This window comes from Coregonus clupeaformis, chromosome 28 (genome assembly GCF_020615455.1).
Source record: "Coregonus clupeaformis isolate EN_2021a chromosome 28, ASM2061545v1, whole genome shotgun sequence".
NCBI classification, from domain to species: Eukaryota; Metazoa; Chordata; class Actinopteri; order Salmoniformes; family Salmonidae; genus Coregonus; species Coregonus clupeaformis.
The window spans coordinates 28,874,088-28,897,118 of NC_059219.1; the positions used below are offsets into that span (position 1 = coordinate 28,874,088).

Below are 23,031 nucleotides of genomic sequence, written 5' to 3' on the forward strand. Positions count from 1 at the left end.
GAGGGGAGAGAGAGTGAGCGAGCGAGCGAGCGAGAGAGAGAGAGAGAGAGAGAGAGAGAGAGAGAGAGAGAGAGAGAGAGAGAGAGAGAGAGAGAGAGAGAGAGAGAGAGAGAGAGAGAGAGAGAGAGAGAGAGAGAGAGAGAGAGAGAGAGAGAGTGCAACAGAGAAGTGGGCCAGTATTAAGGAGATGAGACAGGAGCAGAGGGGGATGGGGTAATGCCCTGTGACAAGTGTCTTATAAAGCATTAAGAGGCAGTCAGGCAGACACTGTGAGATACCTACAAAGAGAACCCTTGAGTTATAGCTTGGGGGTAGGACTAAAAGTGATATAGCTGCTTCTCTAGAGACCAAAATTAAGCGAGGAGTGTTACTGACTCAATGTGGTCAGAGATAAAAGAGGCACAATGTGGTGTGAAAGAACAAATCCAAAAGCACACACACTCATACAGAGACTAAATGATGGCAGAGCAGTATGGCTCTGACTGGCTAAGTCTTACGCTTTCAGCACTATTGCCACAGGAGCAAGAGTTGAGCTAAGATACAGCATCCCAGACACTGCCAGTAGAATCAGAACTAGATTCAGATTCAGATCTGCAGCAATTTTCATTGTGAAAAGTGAAATGCGGATTCATATAAATTCAAATCAAATGTTATTAGTCACAGACACATGTTTAGCAGATGTTATTGAGGGTGTAGCGAAATGCTTGTGTTTCTAGCTCAAACAGTGCAATAATATCTAACAAGTCATATCTAACAATTCCACAACAATACACACAAATCTAAAGTAAAGGAATGGAATTAAGAATATATAAATATTTGGACGAGCAATGTCAGAGCGGCATAGACTAAAATACAGTAGAATAGAACAGAACACAGTATATAGAGTACCAGTCAAAAGTTTGGACACACCTACTCAATCAAGGGATTTTCTTTATTTTTACTATTTTCTACATTGTATAATAATATTGAAGACATCAAAACTATGAAATAACACATATGGAATCATGTAGTAACCAAAAAAGTGTTAAACAAATCAAAATATATTTTATATTTGAGATTCTTCAAAAATCCACTCTTTGCCTTGATGACAGCTTTGCACACTCTTGGCATTCTCTCAACCAGCTTCACGAGGTAGTCACATTTCAATTAACAGGTGTGACTTCTTAAAAGTTAAAGTTAATTTGTGGAATTTATTTCCTTCTTAATGCGTATGAGCCAATCAGTTGTGTTGTGACAAGGAAGGGGGGTATACAGAAGATAGCCCTATTTGGTAAAAGACCAAGTCCATATTAATGGCAAGAACAGCTCAAATAAGCAAAGAGAAATGACAGTCCATCATTATTTAAGACATGAAGGTCAGTCAATACGGAACATTTCAAGAACTTTGAAAGTTTCTTCAGGTGCAGTTGCAAAAACCATCAAGCGCTATGATGAAACTGGATCTCATGAGGACCGCCACAGGAATGGAAGACCCAGAGTTATCTCTGCTGCAGAGGATGAATTCATTAGAGTTACCAACCTCAGAAATTGCAGCCCAAATAAATGCTTCACAGAGATCAAGTAACAGACATCTCAAGAGGAGACTGTGTGAATCATGCCTTCATGGTCGAATTGCTGCAAAGAAACCACTACTAAAGGACACCAATAAGAAGGAGAGACTTGCTTGGCCAAGAAACACGAGCAATGGACATTAGACCGGTGGACATTTGTCCTTTGGTCTGGAGTCCAAATTGGAGATCTTTGGTTCCAACTACCGTGTCTTTGTGAGACGCGGTGAAAATGAACGGATGATCTCCGCTTGTGTGGTTCCCACCGTAAAGCATGGAGGAGAAGGTGTTATGGTGTGGGGGTGCTTTGCTGGTGACACTGTCTGTAATTTATTTAGAATTCAAGGCACACTTAACCAGCATGGCTACCACAGCATTCTGCAGCGATATGCCATCCGATCTGGTTTGGGCTTAGTCAAATCAAATCAAATTTTATTGGCCACATGCGCCGAATACAACAGGTGCAGACATTACAGTGAAACGCTTACTTACAGCCCTTAACCAACAGTGCATTTATTTTTAATAAAAAAGTAAAATAAATCAACAACAAAAAAGTGTTGAGAAAAAAAGAGCAGAAGTAAAATAAAATAACAGTAGGGAGGCTATATATACAGGGGGTACCGGTGCAGAGTCAACGTGCGGGGGCACCGGCTAGTTGAGGTAGTTGAAGTAATATGTAAATGTGGGTAGAGTTAAAGTGACTATGCATAAATAATTAACAGAGTAGCAGCAGCGTAAAAAGATTGGGTGGGGGGGCAGTGCAAATAGTCCGGGTAGCCATGATTAGCTGTTCAGGAGTCTTATGGCTTGGGGGTAGAAGCTGTTGAGAAGTCTTTTGGACCTAGACTTGGCACTCCGGTACCACTTGCCGTGCGGTAGCAGAGAGAACAGTCTATGACTAGGGTGGCTGGAGTCTTTGACAATTTTGAGGGCCTTCCTCTGACACCGCCTCGTATAGAGGTCCTGGATGGCAGGGAGCTTGGCCCCAGTGATGTACTGGGCCGTACGCACTACCCTCTGTAGTGCCTTGCGGTCGGAGGCCAAGCAGTTGCCATACCAGGCGGTGATGCAACCAGTCAGGATGCCATCGATGGTGCAGCTGTATAATTTTTTGAGGATCTGAGGACCCATGCCAAATCTTTTCAGTCTCCTAAGGGGAAATAGGCTTTGTCGTGCCCTCTTCACGACTGTCTTGGTGTGTTTGGACCATGATAGTTCGTTGGTGATGTGGACACCAAGGAACTTGAAGCTCTCAACCTGTTCCACTACAGCCCCGTCAATGAGAATGGGGGCGTGCTCAGTCCTCTTTTATTTCCTGTAGTCCACAATCAACTCCTTTGTCTTGGTCATGTTGAGGGAGAGGTTGTTATCCTGGCACCTCACGGCCAGGTCTCTGATCTCCTCCCTATAGGCTGTCTCATCGTTGTCGGTGATCAGGCCTACCAATGTTGTGTCGTCGGCAAACTTAATGATGGTGTTGGAGTCGTGCCTGGCCATGCAGTCATGGGTGAACAGGGAGTACAGGAGGGGACTGAGCACGCACCCCTGAGGGGCCCCCGTGTTGAGGATCAGTGTGGCAGATGTGTTGTTACCTACCCTTACCACCTGGTGGCGGCCCGTCAGGAAGTCCAGGATCCAGTTGCAGAGGGAGGTGTTTAGTCCCAGGATCCTTAGCTTAGTGATGAGCTTTGAGGGCACTATGGTGTTGAATGCTGAGCTGTAGTCAATGAATAGCATTCTCACGTAGGTGTTCCTCTTGTCCAGGTGGGAAAGGGCAGTGTGAAGTGCAATAGAGATTGCATCATGTGTGGATCTGTTGGGGCGGTATGCAAATTGGAGTGGGTCTAGGGTTTCTGGGATAATGGTGTTGATGTGAGCCATGACCAGCCTTTCAAAGCACTTCATGGCTACAGACGTCAGTGCTATGGGTCGGTAGTCATTTACGCAGGTTATCTTAGAGTCCTTGGGCACGGGGACTATGGTGGTCTGCTTGAAACATGTTGGTATTACAGACTCAGTCAGGGACATGTTGAAAGTGTCAGTGAAGACACTTGCCAGTTGGTCAGCACATGCTCGGAGTACACATCCTGGTAATCCGTCTGGCCCTGCGGCCTTGTGAATGTTGACCTGCTTAAAAGTCTTACTCACATCGGCTACGGAGAGCGTGATCACATAGTCATCCGGAACAGCTGGTGCTCTCATGCATGCTTCAGTGTTGCTTGCCTCGAAGCGAGCATAGAAGTGGTTTAGCTCGTCTGGAAGTCTTGTAACACTGAGCGGCTCGCGGCTGTGCTTCCCTTTGTAGTCTGTAATAGTTTTCAAGCCCTGCCACATCTGACGAGCGTCAGAGCCGGTGTAGTACGATTCAATCTTAGTCCTGTATTGACTCTTTGCCTGTTTGATGGTTCGTCGGAGGGCATAGCGGGATTTCTTATAAGCGTCCGGGTTAGAGTCCCGCTCCTTGAAAGCGGCAGCTCTACCCTTTAGCTCAGTGCGGATGTTTCCTATAATCCATGGCTTCTGGTTGGGGTATGTACGTACGGTCACTGTGGGGATGACATCATCGATGCACTTATTAATGAAGCCAGTGACTGATGTGGTGTACTCCTCAATGCTATCTGAAGAATCCCGGAACATGTTCCAGTCTGTGCTAGCAAAACAGTCCTGTAGCTTAGTATCTGCGTCATCTGACCACTTTTTTATTAACCGAGTCACTGGTGCTTCCTGCTTTAGTTTTTGCTTATAAGCAGGAATCAGGAGGATAGAGTTATGGTCAGATTTGCCAAATGGAGGGCGAGGGAGAGCTTTGTATGCATCTCTGTGTGTGGAGTAAAGGTGGTCTAGAGTTTTTTTTCCTCTGGTTGCACATTTAACATGCTGGTAGAAATTAGGTAGAACGGATTTAAGTTTCCCTGCATTAAAGTCCCCGGCCACTAGGAGCGCTGCCTCTGGATGAGCGTTTTCCTGTTGACTTATGGCCATATACAGCTCATTCAGTGCAATCTTAATGCCAGATTTGGTTTGTGGTGGTAAATAGACAGCTATGAAAAATATAGATGAAAACTCTCTTGGTAAATAGTGTGGTCTACAGCTTATCATAAGATACTCTACCTCAGGCGAGCAAAACCTTGAGACTTCCTTAGTATTTGATTTTGTGCACCAGCTGTTTACAAATATACACAGACCGCCACCCCTTGTCTTACCGGAGTCAGCCGTTCTATCCTGCCGATGTAGCGTATAGCCCGCTAGCTGTATGTTATCCATTTCGTCGTTCAGCCACGACTCGGTGAAACATAAGATATTACAGTTTATAATGTCCCGTTGGTAGGATAACCTTAATCTTAGGTTGTCCAATTTAATTTCAAATGATTAAACATTGGCTAATAGGATTGATGGAAGAGGCAGTTTAGTCGCTCGCCGTCGGATCCTTACAAGGCACCCCGACCTACGTCCACGATATCTCCGTCTCTTCCTCATGCGAATGACAGGGATTTGGGCCTTGTCGGGTGTCTGTAGGATATCCTTCGCGGCCGCCTCGTTGAAGAAAAAATCTTCGTCCAATACGAGGTGAGTAATCGCTGTCCTGATATCCAGAAGCTCTTTTTGGTTATAAGAGACGATGGCAGAAACATTATGTACAAAATAAATTACAAATAACGCGGAAAAACACACATAATAGTACAATTGGTTAGAGGGCTGTAAAACGGCAGCCATCTTCTCCGGCGCCATTCTCTTACAATCTGGTTTGGGCTTAGTGGGACTATCATTTCTTTTTCAACAGGACAATGACCCAACACACCTCCAGGCTGTGTAAGGACTATTTTACCACAATCTCCCGACCTCAACGCAATTGAGATGGTTTGGGATGAGTCGGACCGCAGAGTGAAGGAAAAGCAGGAAACAAGTGCTCAGAATATGTGGGAACACCTTCAAGACTGTTGGAAAAGTATTCCAGGTGAAGCTGATTGAGAGAATGCTAAAGCTATGCAAAGCTGTCATCAAGGCAAAGGGTGGCTATTTATAAATAAATAGTAAAAATAAAGAAAAACCCTTGAATGAGTATGTGTCCAAACTTTTGACTGGTAGTGTACATATGAGATGAGTAATGCAAAATATGTAAACATTATTTAAGTGACTAGTGTTCCATTATTAAAGTGGCCAGTGATTTCAAGTATACAGTGGGGAAAAAAAGTATTTAGTCAGCCACCAATTGTGCAAGTTCTCCCACTTAAAAAGATGAGAGAGGCCTGTAATTTTCATCATAGGTACACGTCAACTATGACAGACAAAATGAGAAAAAAAATTCCAGAAAATCACATTGTAGGATTTTTAATGAATTTATTAGCAAATTATGGTGGAAAATAAGTATTTGGTCAATAACAAAAGTTTCTCAATACTTTGTTATATACTCTTTGTTGGCAATGACACAGGTCAAACGTTTTCTGTAAGTCTTCACAAGGTTTTCACACACTGTTGCTGGTATTTTGGCCCATTCCCCCATGCAGATCTCCTCTAGAGCAGTGATGTTTTGGGGCTGTCGCTGGGCAACACAGACTTTCAACTCCCTCCAAAGATTTTCTATGGGGTTGAGATCTGGAGACTGGCTAGGCCACTCCAGGACCTTGAAATGTTTCTTACGAAGCCACTCCTTCGTTGCCCGGGCGGTGTGTTTGGGATCATTGTCATGCTGAAAGACCAAGCCACGTTTCATGTTCAATGCCCTTGCTGATGGAAGGAGGTTTTCACTCAAAATCTCATGATACATGGCCCCATTCATTCTTTCCTTTACACGGATCAGTCGTCCTGGTCCCTTTGCAGAAAAACAGCCCCAAAGCATGATGTTTCCACCCCCATGCTTCACAGTAGGTATGGTGTTCTTTGGATGCAACTCAGCATTCATTGTCCTCCAAACACGACGAGTTGAGTTTTTACCAAAAAGTTATATTTTGGTTTTATCTGACCATATGACATTCTCCCAATCCTCTTCTGGATCATCCAAATGCACTCTAGCAAACTTCAGACGGGCCTGGACATGTACTGGCTTAAGCAGGGGGACACGTCTGTCACTGCAGGATTTGAGTCCCTTGTGGCGTAGTGTGTTACTGATGGTAGGCTTTGTTACTTTGGTCCCAGCTCTCTGCAGGTCATTCACTAGGTCCCCCCGTGTGGTTCTGGGGTTTTTGCTCACCGTTCTTGTGATCATTTTGACCCCACGGGGTGAGATCTTGCGTGGAGCCCCAGATCGAGGGAGATTATCAGTGGTCTTGTATGTCTTCCATTTCCTAATAATTGCTCCCACAGTTGATTTCTTCAAACCAAGCTGCTTACCTATTGCAGATTCAGTCTTCCCAGCCTGGTGCAGGTCTACAATTTTGTTTCTGGTGTCCTTTGACAGCTCTTTGGTCTTGGCCATAGTGGACTTTGGAGTGTGACTGTTTGAGGTTGTGGACAGGTGTCTTTTATACTGATAACAAGTTCAAACAGGTGCCATTAATACAGGTAACGAGTGGAGGACAGAGGAGCCTCTTAAAGAAGAAGTTACAGGTCTGTGAGAGCCAGATATCTTGCTTGTTTGTAGGTGACCAAATACTTATTTTCCACCATAATTTGCAAATAAATTCATAAAAAATCCTACAATGCGATTTTTTGGATTTTTTTCCTCAATTTGTCTGTCATAGTTGACGTGTACCTATGATGAAAATTACAGGCCTCTATCATCTTTTTAAGTGGGAGAACTTGCACAATTGGTGGCTGACTAAATACTTTTTTCCCCCACTGTATGTATATAGGGCAGCAGCCTCTAAGGTGCTAGTGATGGCTATTTAACAGTCTGATGTCCTTGAGATAGATGCTGTTTTTTAGTCTCTCTGTCCCAGCTTTGATGCACCTGTACTGACCTCGCCTTCTGGATGGTAGCGGGGTGAACAGGCAGTGGCTCGGGTGGTTGTTGTCCTTGATGATCTTTTTGGCCTTCCTGTGACTTCGGGTGCTGTAGGTGTCCTGGAGGGCAGGTAGTTTGCCCCCGGTGATGCGTTGGGCAGACCACACCACCTTTCGGGAGAGCCCTGCGGTTGTGGGCAGTGCAGTTACCATACCAGGCGGTGATACAGCCCGACAGGACGGTCTCAATTGTGCATCTGTAAAAGTTTGTGAGGGTTTTAGCCAAATTTCTTCAGCCTCCTGAGGTTGAAAAGGCGCTGTTGCGCCTTCTTCACCACACTGTCTGTGTGGGTAGACCATTTCAGTTTGTCATTGATGTGTACGCCGAGGAACTTGAAGCTTTCCACCTTCTCCACTGCGGTCCCGTCGACGTGGATAGGTGGGTGCTCTCTCTGCTGTTTCATGAAGTCCACAATCAGCTCCTTTGTTTTGTTGACGTTGAGTGAAAGGTTATTTTCCTGGCACCACACTCCCAGGGACCTCACCTCCTCCCTGTAGGCTGACTCGTCATTGTTGGTATTCAGGTCTACTACTGTTGTCTCGTCTGCAAACTTGATGATTGAGTTGGAGGCGCGCGTGGCCACACAGTCATGGGTGAACAGGGAGTACGGCGATTGCATCGTCTGTGGATCTATTGGGGCAGTAAGCAAATTGAAGTGGGTCTAGGGTGTCAGGTAAGGTGGAGGTGATATGATCCTTAACTAGCCTCTCAAAGTGAGTGCTACCGGGCGATAGTTAGTTCAGTTACCTTTGCTTTCTTGGGTACAGGAACAATGGTGGACATCTTGAAGCATGTGGAGACAGCAGACCGGGATAGGGAGAGATTGAATATGTCCATAAACACTCCAGCCAGCTGGTCTGCGCATGCTCTGAGGATGCGGCTAGGGATGCCGTTTGGGCCGGCAGCCTTGCGAGGGTTAACACACTTAAATGTCTTACTCACATCGGCCATGGAGAAGGAGAGCCCACAGTCCTTGGTAGCTGGCCGCGTCGGTGGCACTGTGTTATCCTCAAAGCGGGCGAAAAAGGTGTTTAGCTTATCCGGAAGCAAGACGTCGGTGTCCGCGACGCAGCTGGTTTTCCCTTTATAGTCCGTGATTGTCTGTAGACCCTGCCACATGTGTCTCGTGTCTGAGCCGTTGAATTGCAACTCCACTGTATCTGTACTGACGTTTTGCCTGTTTGATTGCCTTACGGCGGGAATAACTACACTGTTTGTATTCGGCCATATTCCCAGTCACCTTGCCATGGTTAAATGTGGTGGTTCGCTCTTTCAGTTTTGCGCGAATGCTGCCATCTATCCACGGTTTCTGGTTTGGGTAGGTTTTAATAGTCACAGTGGGTATAACATCTCCTGTACATTTCCTGATAAACTCAGTCCCCGTATCCGTGTATTCATCGATATTATACTCAGAGGCTAACCGGAACATATGATCAGTCTGCGTGATCAAAACAATCTTGAAGCATGGATTCCGGTTGGTCAGACCAGCGTTGAATAGTCCGTAGCACAGGTACTTCCTGTTTTGAATTTCTGCCTATAGGAAGGGAGGAGCAAAATGGAGTCATGATCAGATTTGCCAAAGGGAGGGTGGGGGAGGGCCTTGTAGGCAGTTCGAAAAGTTGAGTAGCAGCGGTCCAGTGTTTTCTCAGAGCAAGTGCTACAGTCAATGTGTTGGTAGAACTTCGGTAGCGTTTTCCTCAGATTAGCTTTGTTAAAATCCCTGGCTACAATAAATGCGGCCTCAGGATATGTAGTTTCCAGTTTGCATAGAGCCTAGTGTAGTTCTTTGAGGGCCATCGTGGTATCGGCTTGAGGGGGAATATACACGGCTGTGACTATAACCGAAGATAATTATCTTGGGAGGTAATACGGTCTGCATTTGATTGTGAGGTATTCTAGGTCGGGTGAACAAAAGGACTTGAGTATATGTATGTTATCACAATCACACCATGAGTAGTTAATCATGAAACATACCCCCCCGCCCTTCTTCTTCCCGGAGAGATCTTGATTTCTGTCTGCGCGATGAACTGAGAACCCAACTGGCTGTACGGACTCAGACAGTATATCCCGAGAGAGCCATGTTTCCGTGAAACAGAGTATGTTACAATCCCTGATGTCTCTCTGGAAGGAGGTCCTCGCCCTGAGCTCGTCAATTTTATTATCCAGAGACTGAACATTAGCGAGTAATATACTTGGAAGCGTTGGGCAGTGTGTGTGCCTCCTGAGTCCGACTAGGAGTCCACTCCGAATACCTCTTCTCCACCGGCAGTGTTTTGGATCAGCCTCTGGAATCAGTTAAATTGCCCTTGGGGGTACGAACAAAGGATCCAATTCGGGAAAGTCGTATTCCTGGTCGTAATGCTGGTAATGCTGGTGAGTTACCGGCGCTCTGATATCCAAAAGTTATTTCCGATTGTATGTAATAACACCAAAAAAATCTGGCCTAATAATGTAAGAAATATCACATAAAAAAACAAAATACTGCAAAGTTGCTTAGGAGCTAGAAGCATGGCTGCCCTATCTGTCGGCGCCATTATTTGTTACACTGTTACACTGTCCCTTCCTAATAAACTGCATTCATTAACATGTAAATATATCCATACATATACATTATATTCATACAGTAGATCTTAATATACATAAATATTTATATATATATAGCTCACCCAGGCAGAGTTGGACTGGTTGAGCTGGTTGAGCATGACCACCGAGGTGCAGCCGTAGTCGAACACCAACCTCCAGAAGTCGGCGGTGGTGGCGGGGAGCGGGTGAGGGGTGATGATGAAGGTGGCGGGCTGGTGGAAGCTGTCGGTGAGTGCCGCATTGATGTAGTTGTTGCTCTCGCCCTCAGTGGTGACCAGGAAAGCCAGGGCGCGGTCGGGCGGCAGCACGTCCATGCTGCGGTTCTTCTCCCGGTTCCTGGGGAGCAGGGCGATGCTGCACTCCTCCATGTCCAGGTGAGGGGTGACAGAGTTCAACGTCTGGAAGAGGGAGGGGGAGGGGAGGTGGAAAGGGAGGGAAGATGGAGGGGAGGGGAGAGGAAGAGAAGAGGGGTGGGAGGATGATAGGAAGAGTTGAAAGAGGGGTGGAGGGAGGGATATAAAGATTTAATGGAGGTAGAATTTATGAGATTGGTGAGGTGAGGAGAGGTGAGATGAAGTACCAGAAATAAAAATAGGTGATGAAGAAAAAAAGAGGGAAAGGAGGGAATTGATGGAGGCAGACAGAGAGAAGGGGAGGAAGTGGGGATGGAGAAACATTGTGTTAATGACAGATTGGCCACTCGTTATTCTCTGTCAATACCGGTACATTGATTGACAGTGGCTGTTAGAAGCATCTTTTAAAAAGGTTTAACATCAATCTGAAATAGTCATAGAGTTGAATAACAAATTGGAAAAATTAGGCGGAACGGAATATTTTGCACCTATTACATTTGATGAACATTAACAAGCATTCCACCCTAATTACATAAGACAATATGAACAGAATATTTTGATAATTAAAGCACCACATCAATAATAGATCTGGGAAATGCTGATCTTGTCTCTCGAGTGGCGCAGTGGTCTAAGGCACTGCATCGCAGTGCTAGCTGTGCCACTAGAGATCCTGGTTCGAATCCAGGCTCTGTCGTAGCCGGTCGTGACCGGGAGACCCATGGGGCGGCGCACAATTAGCCCAGCGTCGTCCAGGGTAGGGGAGGGAATGGCCGGCAGGGATGTAGCTCAGTTGGTAGAGCATGGCCAGGGTTGATCAATGCCAGGGTTGTGGGTTCGATTCCCACGGGGGGCCAGTATGTATAACTGTAAGTCGCTCTGGATAAGAGCGTCTGCTAAATGACAAAAAATTTAAAATGTAAATACTGGCTGGTATTGGCTCTATCTGGGCTTTGTGATAGATACAGCATGAGCAAAATATAGCTTGAGGTTGTATTTGGCATACATTGCATGGATCCTTTCAGAAGGAATGTGAGTTGGGTGAATTTACACGATCAAAGGGATCCACTTGACCATCTTACATAGGAAGAACTAACAACCTGTAATCAGAGACCACCCTGCCCATTTTTCCCCCGCCTAAGCAATAATTCATCAAGTAATGAAAGTGGCATAATTCATATGGAGTGTTTAAGGAAAAAACACAGTAAACAGTTAAAGTGTGCCGGGTGTGAGGGCCGTCAACGACCCAGAGGACTGGGTGATCTTGCGTTCCGAGGTCGACATGAGTAAGGTCTTTAATCAGGTCAATGGCAGGCAAATTCACAGTAATTTTCAACCTGTCCTTGTCCTAGTCTGTAATCCCCACATGTTTTAAGGACCACCATCATTCCTGTTCCCAAGAACTCTAAGGCTTCATGTGACAATGACTACTGCCATGTGTCATGTAAAAATCTTCCCAGCGTGAAATTGTTCCCAGTCGTTCTGCTATGTGTTCTGATTGTGACGTCATGCTGTAAAATTTCTCCCAGTGTGAAAATGTTTCCAGCTCAATAATTGCACACGCATCTCTTTATGTGGATGGCTGAGCTCATGCGGATGTTTCTCTCACACCCTCCCTCGACCTCAAAAAACAGTGGGCATGCGCATTTGCTTTACACGTCTGCCAATCAATGGTGGCCAGGAGTATTGACTCTGACCAATCAGAAGCTTGTTGAGGCATCAGGTTAGTATATAAATACCCGGACTCGCGCATCGAAGTGCTGAGGGTTAATGTGAGGAGCGTTTTTTTTGCGATTGCAAAGACTTGGGCGCTACGTTTTCGATTGACAGTGCATATATTTGTTTGTTAGTTAGTTATCTAGATAACTGCACACCTCTGAGAACAAGCCATCTCGACCAGTTTACAGCTAATTATGCTAGTTAGCTAGATAAATCAAGGGCGAAGGGGTGTGAGAGAAATGAGTTCAGCCATCCACATAGAAAATGTTTACAACATGACGTCACAATCACAACACAATCAGAACAATTGGGAACTATTTCACGCTGGGAAGATTTTTACATGACACCCTATAGCGCTCACATCTGCAATCATGAAGTGCTTTGAGAGGCTGGTTATGGGCAGACATCAACTCCATCATCGCAGACACCATAGACCCACTCCAATTTGGATACCACCCCAACAGATCCATAGACGATGCAATCTCAATTGCACTCCACACGGCCATCACCCACCTAGATAAGAGGAATACCTACAGTATGTAAGTATGCTGTTCATTGACTACAGCTCAGTGTTCAACACCATTGATCCCTTGAAGCTCGTCACCAAGCTTAGGGCCCTGGGACTGAACACCTCCTTCTGCAACTAAATCCTGAACTTCCTGACGGGCTGACCTGAGGTGGTGAGGGTAGGCAATATCACCTCCACCCCACTGACCCTCATCATCGGGGCCCCACAGGGGTGTGTGCTTAGTCTCCTCCTGTACTCCCTGTTCACCCACGACTGCGTGGCCACGAACGACTCAAACACCATCATCAAGTTTGCTGACGACATGACGGTTGTAGGCCTGAACACCGGCGATGATGAGACAGACTATAGGGAGGAGGACAGTTACCTGGCAGTGTAGTGCCGGAACAACAACCTCTCCCTCAACATCCATAAGACCAAGGAGTTGATCGTGGACTACAGGAAACAGTGGAGCCGGTCAAGAGCTTCAAGTTCCTTGGTGTGAGGAAAAATGGTCCACAAACACTCTCACAGTCCCCTCAGGAGGTTGAAAATGTTTGACATGGGCTGTCAAATCCTAAAAAAGTTATACAGCTGTACCATTGAGAACATCTTGACTGGCTGCATTACTGCTTGGTATGGCAATAGCACCGCCCTCGATCACATGGCGCTACAGAGGGTGGTGCGGACAGCCCAGTACATCACTGGGACCGAGCTCCCTGCCATCCAGGACCTCTGTATCAGGCGGCGTGAAAAGAAGGCCCAGAGAATCGTTAAAGACTCCAGCCACACAAACCATAGACTGTTCTCTCTGCTTCCGCACGGCAAGTGGTACTGGTGCATCAAGTCTGACACCAACAGACTCCTGAACAGCTTCTATCTATATGTAACTAAATAGCTAACAAAATGGCTACATGGACTATTTGAGTTGACACTCACAGGGCCTTACACACTCATGCACACTGACACTCCAAAACACACACAAACACTCACTTCATAATTTGCTCACACACACATACTGTGGGGGAAAAAAGTATTTAGTCAGCCACCAATTGTGCAAGTTCTCCCACTTAAAAAGATGAGAGAGGCCTGTACTTTTCATCATAGGTACACGTCAACTATGACAGACAAAATGAGAGAAAACAATTCCAGAAAATCACATTGTAGGATTTTTAATGAATTTATTTGCAAATTATGGTGGAAAATAAGTATTTGGTCAATCACAAAAGTTTCTCAATACTTTGTTATATACACTTTGTTGGCAATGACACAGGTCAAACGTTTTCTGTAAGTCTTCACAAGGTTTTCACACACTGTTGCTGGTATTTTGGCCCATTCCTCCATGCAGATCTCCTCTAGAGCAGTGATGTTTTGGGGCTGTCGCTGGGCAACACGGACCTTCAACTCCCTCCAAAGATTTTCTATGGGGTTGAGATCTGGAGACTGGCTAGGCCACTCCAGGACCTTTAAATCAAATCAAATCAAATTTTATTGGTCACATGCGCCAAATACAACAGGTGCAGACATTACAGTGAAATGCTTACTTACAGCCCTTAACCAACAGTGCATTTATTTTTAACAAAAAAAGTAAAAATAAAACAACAACAAAAAAAGTGTTGAGAAAAAAGAGCAGAAGTAAAATAAAAAAACAGTAGGGAGGCTATATATACAGGGGGGTACCGGTGCAGAGTCAATATGCGGGGGGCACCGACTAGTTGAGATAGTTGAAGTAATATGTACATGTGGGTAGAGTTAAAGTGACTATGCATAAATAATTAACAGAGTAGCAGCAGCGTAAAAAGGATGGGGTGGGGGGGCAGTGCAAATAGTCTGGGTAGCCATGATTAGCTGTTCAGGAGTCTTATGTCTTGGGGGTAGAAGCTGTTGAGAAGTCTTTTGGACCTAGACTTGGCACTCCGGTACCGCTTGCCGTGCGGTAGCAGGGAGAACAGTCTATGACTAGAGTGGCTGGAGTCTTTGACAATTTTGAGGGCCTTCCTCTGACACCGTCTGGTATAGAGGTCCTGGATGGCAGGAAGCTTGGCCCCAGTGATGTACTGGGCCGTACGCACTACCCTCTGTAGTGCCTTGCGGTCGGAGGCCAAGCAGTTGCCATACCAGGCGGTGATGCAACCAGTCAGGATGCTCTCGATGGTGCAGCTGTAGAATATTTTGAGGATCTGAGGACCCATGCCAAATCTTTTCAGTCTCCTGAGGGGGAATAGGCTTTGTCGTGCCCTCTTCATGACTGTCTTGGTGTGTTTGGACCATGATAGTTCGTTGGTGATGTGGACACCAAGGAACTTGAAGCTCTCAACCTGTTCCACTACAGCCCCGTCGATGAGAATGGGGGCGTGCTCAGTCCTCTTTTTTTTCCTGTAGTCCACAATCATCTCCTTTGTCTTGGTCACGTTGAGGGAGAGGTTGTTGTCCTGATACCACACGGCCAGGTCTCTGACCTCCTCCCTATAGGCTGTCTCATCGTTGTCGGTGATCAGGCCTACCACTGTTGTGTCGTCGGCAAACTAAATGATGGTGTTGGAGTCGTGCCTGGCCATGCAGTCATGGGTGAACAGAGAGTACAGGAGGGGACTGAGCACGCACCCCTGAGGGGCCCCCGTGTTGAGGATCAGTGTGGCAGATGTGTTGTTACCTACCCTTACCACCTGGGGGCGGCCCGTCAGGAAGTCCAGGATCCAGTTGCAGAGGGAGGTGTTTAGTCCCAGGATCCTTAGCTTAGTGATGAGCTTAGAGGGCACTATGGTGTTGAATGCTGAGCTGTAGTCAATGAATAGCATTCTCACGTAGGTGTTCCTCTTGTCCAGGTGGAAAAGGGCAGTGTGGAGTGCAATAGAGATTGCATCATCTGTGGATCTGTTGGGGCGGTATGCAAATTGGAGTGGGTCTAGGGTTTCTGGGATAATGCTGTTGATGTGAGCCATGACCAGCCTTTCAAAGCACTTCATGGCTACAGACGTCAGTGCTACGGGTCGGTAGTCATTTAGGCAGGTTTTCTTAGAGTCCTTGGGCACGGGGACTATGGTGGTCTGCTTGAAACATGTTGGTATTACAGACTCAGTCTCTTACGATCATTGTCATGCTGAAAGACCCAGCCATGTTTCATCTTCAATGCCCTTGCTGATGGAAGGAGGTTTTCACTCAAAATCTCACGATACATGGCCCCATTTATTATTTCCTTTACACGGATCAGTCGTCCTGGTCCCTTTGCAGAAAAACAGCCCCAAAGCATGATGTTTCCACCCCCATGCTTCTCAGTAGGTATGGTGTTCTATGGACGCAACCAATTTTGGTTTCATCTGACCATATGACATTCTCCCAATCCTCTTCTGGATCATCCAAATGCACTCTAGCAAACTTCAGACGGGCCTGGACATGTACTGGCTTAAGCAGGGGGACACGTCTTCACTGCAGGATTTGAGTCCCTGGCGGCATAGTGTGTTACTGATGGTAGGCTTTGTTACTTTGGTCCCAGCTCTCTGCAGGTCATTCACTAGGTCCCCCCGTGTGGTTCTGGGATTTTTGCTCACCTTTCTTGTGATCATCTTGACCCCACGGGGTGAGATCTTGCGTGGAGCCCCAGATCGAGGGAGATTATCAGTGGTCTTGTATGTCTTCCATTTCCTAATAATTGCTCCCACAGTTGATTTCTTCAAACCAAGCTGCTTACCTATTGCAGATTCAGTCTTCCCAGCCTGGTGCAGGTCTACAATTTTGTTTCTGGTGTCCTTTGACAGCTCTTTGGTCTTAGCCATAGTGGAGTTTGGAGTGTGACTGTTTGAGGTTGTGGACAGGTGTCTTTTATACTGATAACAAGTTCAAACAGGTGCCATTAATACAGGTAACGAGTGGAGGACAGAGGAGCCTCTTAAAGAAGAAGTTACAGGTCTGTGAGAGCCAGAAATCTTGCTTGTTTGTAGGTGACCAAATACTTATTTTCCACCATAATTTGCAAATAAATTCATTAAAAATCCTACAAATCCTACTTTTTTCCCTCAATTTGTCTGTCATAGTTGATGTGTACCTATGATGAAAATTACAGGCCTCTCTCATCTTTTTAAGTGGGAGAACTTGCACAATTGGTGGCTGACTAAATACTTTTTTTCCCCACTGTAATATGCACATACATTTATACAGACTCTACACAAACGCACACCCACTCAAATACAATCATCATATACGCTGCTGCTACTCTGTTTATCATATATCCTGATGCCTAGTCACCTTACGCCTATACATAACTACCTCTATCACTCCAGTATTCCTGCACATTGTTAATATGGTACTGGAACTGATTGACCCTGTATATAGTATGCTTACTTACTTTCTCGTGTTCCTCTTATTTCTTATTTTTATTTATTGTGTGTTTTTGTTCTACCTTATGTTATTTATAGTATTACATTGTTATTGATTACTGCATTGTTGGGTTTAGAGCTTGCAAGAAAAGCATGTCACTGTACTTGTGCACATGACATTAAAACTTGAAACTTAAAGGGGGGATGCGTGGGGGCCTATTCCAGTATGAAATGCAGTACTTTGAAATGCGAAACCTTGAATCAATGTGGCTGCTCTTAGAGTAGAGTCAGTACTGTTTGGAGGACTGGGAGAGGAAGTTAATGCATGTGGGAACACAGCTGGTGCTCCTCTGTCCTAATCAGAATCAAATAAAGTGTTCTGAGACCACCACATTCCCGGCTTCCCGCAAATCATGGGGGATTTGAATGACAATCACATACTTTCAAAGGTGAGAGGAAACTGGAATCCTTGTTTTGCCGTTCGCAAACACACATGCATTTGCACGCACACACACACATGCAAGAAGACAGGCAGGCATGCATTCACAAGCACAAATTCACGCACGGATGCACATACACCTGCACGGACACCCGCACCAGACCTTAAAAAAAAGTAGTACTTTTCTGAGATCTGCTTTCAAATCGTTTAAAAAAGTAGTCATTTCTTGGGATCTGTTTTCAAATAGTTGTAGTCACCTCCAGAGTAACTATTTGTTCCCCCGGAACACTTTTTCTGTGGGAACAAACTGTTAATTTGGAGATGACTACAACTATTTGTGCCTGTGTAATAAAACTGTAATTACTTTTGGAGCAACATTTTATTTGTATTTATTATGGATCCCAATTACTCAACCATGCACCTTACATGTTGCTGCCCTATGTACATATACATGGAATTACTGGTAACTTTAATAATGGAACACTAGTCACTTTAATAATATTTACATACTGTTTTACTCATTTCATATGAATATACTGTATTTTAGTCAATGCCACTCTGACTGACATTGCTCGTCCTAATATTTATATATTTCTTAATTCCATTCTTTTATTTTTAGATTTCTGTGTATTGTTGTGAATTGTTAGATACTACTGCACTGTTGGAGCTAGGAACACAAGTATTTCGCTACACCCGCAATAACATCTGCTAAATATGTGTATGTGACCAATAACATGTGCCTGTGTTTGTGTCTCTTCACTGTCCTCAGTGTTCCGTAAGGTGTATTTTTATCTGTTTTTTAAAATCTGATTCTACTGTTTGCATCAGTTACTTGATGTGGAATAGAGTTCCATGTAGTCATGGCTCTATGTAGTACTGTGCACCTCCCATAGCCTGTTCTGGACTTGGGGGCTGTGACGAGACCTCTGGTGGCGTCCCTTGTGGGGTATGCGTGGGTGTCAGAGCTGTGTGCCAATAGTTCAAACAGACAGCTCGGTGCATTCAACATTTCAATACCTCTCACAAATACAAGTAGTGATGAAGTCAATCTCTCCTCCACTTTGAGCCAGGAGAGATTGATATGCATATTATTAATGTTAGCTCTCGGTTTACATCCAAGGGCCAGCCGTGCTGCCCTGTTCTGAGCCAAATGCAATTTTCCTAAATCCCTCTTTGTGGCACCTGACCACACGACTGAACAGTAGTCCAGGTGCGACAAAACTAAGGCCTGTAGGACCTGCCTTGTTGATAGTGCTGTTAGGAAGGCAGAGCAACTCTTTAATATGGACAGACTTCTCCCCATCTTAGCAACTGTTGTATCGATATGTTTTGACCTTGACAGTTTACAATCAAGGGTTACTCCAAGCAGTTTAGTCACCGCCACTTGCTCAATTTGTCCTAAATAAAATGCTTTTAGTTTTAGAAATATTTAGGACTAACTTATTCCTTGCCACCCACTCTGAAACTTACTGCAGCTCATTGTTAAGTGTTGCAGTCATTTCAGTCGCTGCAGCAGCTGACGTGTATAGTGTTGAGTCATCCGCATACATAGACACACATACATAGACACACTGGCATGTCGTTAGTAAAGACTAAAATGTAAAGGGCCTAGACAGCTGCCCTGGGAATTTCTGATTCTATCTGGATTATGTTGGAGAAGCTTCCATTAAATAACACCCTCTGTGTTCTGTTAGACAGGTAATTCTTTATCCACAATATAGCAGGGGGTGTAAAGCCATAACACATACAGTGAGGGAAAAAAGTATTTGATCCCCTGCTGATTTTGTACGTTTGCCCACTGACAAAGAAATGATCAGTCTATAATTTTAATGGTAGGTTTATTTGAACAGTGAGAGACAGAATAACAACAAAAAAATCCAGAAAAATTAATGTCAAAAATGTTATAAATTGATTTGCATTTTAATGAGGGAAATAAGTATTTGACCCCCTCTCAATAAGAAAGATTTCTGGCTCCCAAGTGTCTTTTATAAAGGTAATGAGCTGAGATTAGGAGCACACTCTTAAAGGGAGTGCTCCTAATCTCAGCTTGTTACCTGTATAAAAGACACCTGTCCACAGAAGCAATCAATCAGTCAGATTCCAAACTCTCCACCATGGCCAAGACCAAAGAGCTCTCCAAGGATGTCAGGGACAAGATTGTAGACCTACACAAGGCTGGAATGGGCTACAAGACCATCGCAAAGCAGCTTGGTGAGAAGGTGACAACAGTTGGTGCGATTATTTGCAAATGAAAGAAACACAAAAGAACTGTCAATCTCCCTCGGCCTGGGGCTCCATGCAAGATCTCACCTCGTGGAGTTGCAATGATCACGAGAACGGTGAGGAATCAGCCTAGAACTACACAGGAGGATCTTGTCAATGATTTCAAGGCAGCTGGGACCATAGTCACCAAGAAAACAATTGGTAACACACTACGCCGTGAAGGACTGAAATCCTGCAGCGCCCGCAAGGTCCCCCTGCTCAAGACAGCACATATACAGGCCCGTCTGAAGTCTACCAATGAACATCTGAATGATTCAGAGGAGAACTGGGTGAAAGTGTTGTGGTCAGATGAGACCAAAATCGAGCTCTTTGGCATCAACTCAACTCGCCGTGTTTGGAGGAGGAGGAATGCTGCCTATGACCCCAAGAACACCATCCCCACCGTCAAACATGGAGGTGGAAACATTATGCTTTGGGGGTGTTTTTCTGCTAAGGGGACAGGACAACTTCACCACATCAAAGAGACGATGGACGGGGCCATGTACCGTCAAATCTTGGGTGAGAACCTCCTTCCCTCAGCCAGGGCATTGAAAATGGGTCGTGGATGGGTATTCCAGCATGACAATGACCCAAAACACACTGCCAAGGCAACAAAGGAGTGGCTCAAGAAGATGCACATTAAGGTGCTGGAGTGGCCTAGCCAGTCTCCAGACCTTAATCCCATAGAAAATATGTGGAGGGAGCTGAAGGTTTGAGTTGCCAAACGTCAGCCTCGAAACCTTAATGACTTGGAGAAGATCTGCAAAGAGGAGTGGGACAAAATCCCTCCTGAGATGTGTGCAAACCTGGTGGCCAACTACAAGAAATGTCTGACCTCTGTGATTGCCAACAAGGGTTTTGCCACCAAGTACTAAGTCATGTTTTGCAGAGGGGTCAAATACTTATTTCCCTCATTAAAATGCAAATCAATTTATAACATTTTTGACATGCGTTTTTCTGGATTATTTGTGTTGTTATTCTGTCTCTCACTGTTCAAATAAACCTACCATTAAAATTATAGACTGATCATGTCTTTGTCAGTGGGCAAACGTACAAAATCAGCAGGTGATCAAATACGTTTTTCCCTCACTGTATGATTTTCCAGCAACAGACTATGATCGATAATATCAGAAGCCAAATTGAAGTCTAACAAAACAGCCCCCACAATCTTTTTATCATCAATTTCTCTCAGCCAATCATCAGTGTAACTGCTGTGCTTGTTGAATGTCCTTCTCTATAAGCGTGCTGAAAGTCTGTTGTCAATTAGTTTACTGTAAAATAGCATTGTATCTGGTCAAACACCATTTCTTCCAAAAGTTTACTAAGGGTTGGTAACGGGCTGATTGATCAGCTATTTGAGCCAGTAAAGGGGGCTTTACTATTCTTAGGTTTGCTTCCCTCCAGGTCTGAGGGCACACACTTTCCAGTAGGCTTAATTGAAAATATGGCAAATAGGAGTGGCAATATCTTCCGCTATTATCCTCAGTAATTTTCCATCCAAGTTGTCAGACACCGGTGGCTTGTCATTGTTGATAGACAACAATAATTTTTTTACCTCTTCCACACTTACTTTACGAAATTCAAAATTACAATGCTTATTTGGTCAGATATACTTGGATGGGTAGTGTCAGCATTTGTTGCTGGCATGTCATGCCTAAGTCTGCTAATCTTGCCAATGAAAAAATCATTAAAGTAGTTGGCAATATCAGTGGGTTTTGTGATGAATGATCCATTTGATTCAATGAATGATGGAGTCGAGTTTGCCTTTTTGCCCAAAATTTCATTTAAGTTGCTCCAAAGCTTTTTACTATCATTCTTTATCTCATTTGTCTTTCTTTCATAGTATAGTTTCTTCTTCTTTATATTCAGTTTAGTCACATGATTTCTCAATTTGCAGTACGTTTGCCAATCGGTTGTGCTGCCAGACTTATTTGCCATTCCTTTTGCCTCATCCCTCTCAACCATACAATTTTTCAATTCCTCATCAATCCAAGGGGATTTTACAGTTTTTACAGTGATTTTCGTAATGGGTGCATGCTTATTAGTAACTGGAATAAGCAATTTCATAAATGTGTCAAGTGCAGCATCTGGCTGCTCCTCATTACACACCACAGACCAGCAAATATTCTTTACATCCTAAACATAAGAATCACTACAAAACGTATTGTATGACCTCTTACACACTTTCCTAGCTTTCCTAGATATTAGCATGTTGTTACATAATACTTTGGTAATTGTATTTTAATTGCAGAGCAATGAGCTGAGAGTTTTTGTCATTACTGTACACGAGGAATATGGACTGTTCCTTATTCCACTTATGTAATAATTCCATTATTATGCAATTAATAAAGCAATTTCCAAAGTCCTATGTAACAACAATGTTGCTATTGTAATAATCACAAAGTTACTATATTACTTTATGTCTCACTCATATATGTGTTAGTCATTTTGAAGCTGCAAAAGTGGTCTACTCTAATGGCCCTCATGTATTTTATTCCAGCTATAGGCTATATTAAGATTCATATCTAAGAGCCCTCCAAACCATGTGCTTATAATCATATATTTATACTAATTCAACTACCGTAAAACTTCAATCAATATCCTGGGCATTTATTTGGCTCCCGAGTGGCGCAGCGGTCTAAGGCACTGCATCTCAGTGCTAGAGGCGTCACTACAGACCCTGGTTTGATTCCAGGCTGTATCACAATCCGGCCGTGATTGGGAGTCCCATAGGGCGGCGCACAATTGGCCCAGCGTCGTCCGGGTTTTGCCGGAGTAGGCCGTCATTGTAAATAATAATTTGTTCTTAACTGACTTGCTTAGTTAAATAAAGGTAAAAAAAAAAAAAAAAGGATTAAAATCGCTGAACACAACAGGCGCTTATCAGAGAAAGGCTTCTATTTGAGCCAGGTGTCTATTTCCTTAATGCACACCACTTTTGCTGTTTTGCATAGTTAAATTGTTTAATTTCAGCATTAATTTCTAGCATTTTAATCAATTTTTTCATTTCCTGCACTAATGTGTTATCATTTACATACGGTCACGTTTCTTTTGCCTTAGTATGCCTCTATAAACAAAACAACAGAGGGCGATCAGCCAATTTCTGGGGGTCTGTACTCCCAAAGTTGTTGACAATTTCTGTGCCAGCCAGTTAGCTAGCAGTTCTCAGTTGTTAGCAGCCAATGGCTAGCAGTTTCTTACTGGCACAAAAAATGTATGATTGCGATATTTTTTTCTAATCATTACAAACATTAAACCTCTTAATTCATGGTAACCTCATAAACAATTAATTTAGACACGTTTATTTGAAGCAGCCGTTTATTTGCTGATATGTGTGTCGTTGCAAGGCTATTAAAAGTGACAGGCAGCTAT

General features: G+C 44.3%; 1 protein-coding gene across 1 annotated transcript in view; it reads right to left on the reverse strand.

Annotated features, from left to right (window-relative positions):
* The window catches only part of LOC121543511 (receptor-type tyrosine-protein phosphatase U-like), a 433,678-nt gene that overhangs the window by 34,776 nt on the left and 375,871 nt on the right, over positions 1–23,031 (reverse strand). The window contains exon 27 of the mRNA XM_041853422.1: positions 10,155–10,469. Within this exon, the coding sequence (XP_041709356.1) occupies positions 10,155–10,469 (315 nt within the window). The remainder of the gene's footprint in view (positions 1–10,154; positions 10,470–23,031) is intronic.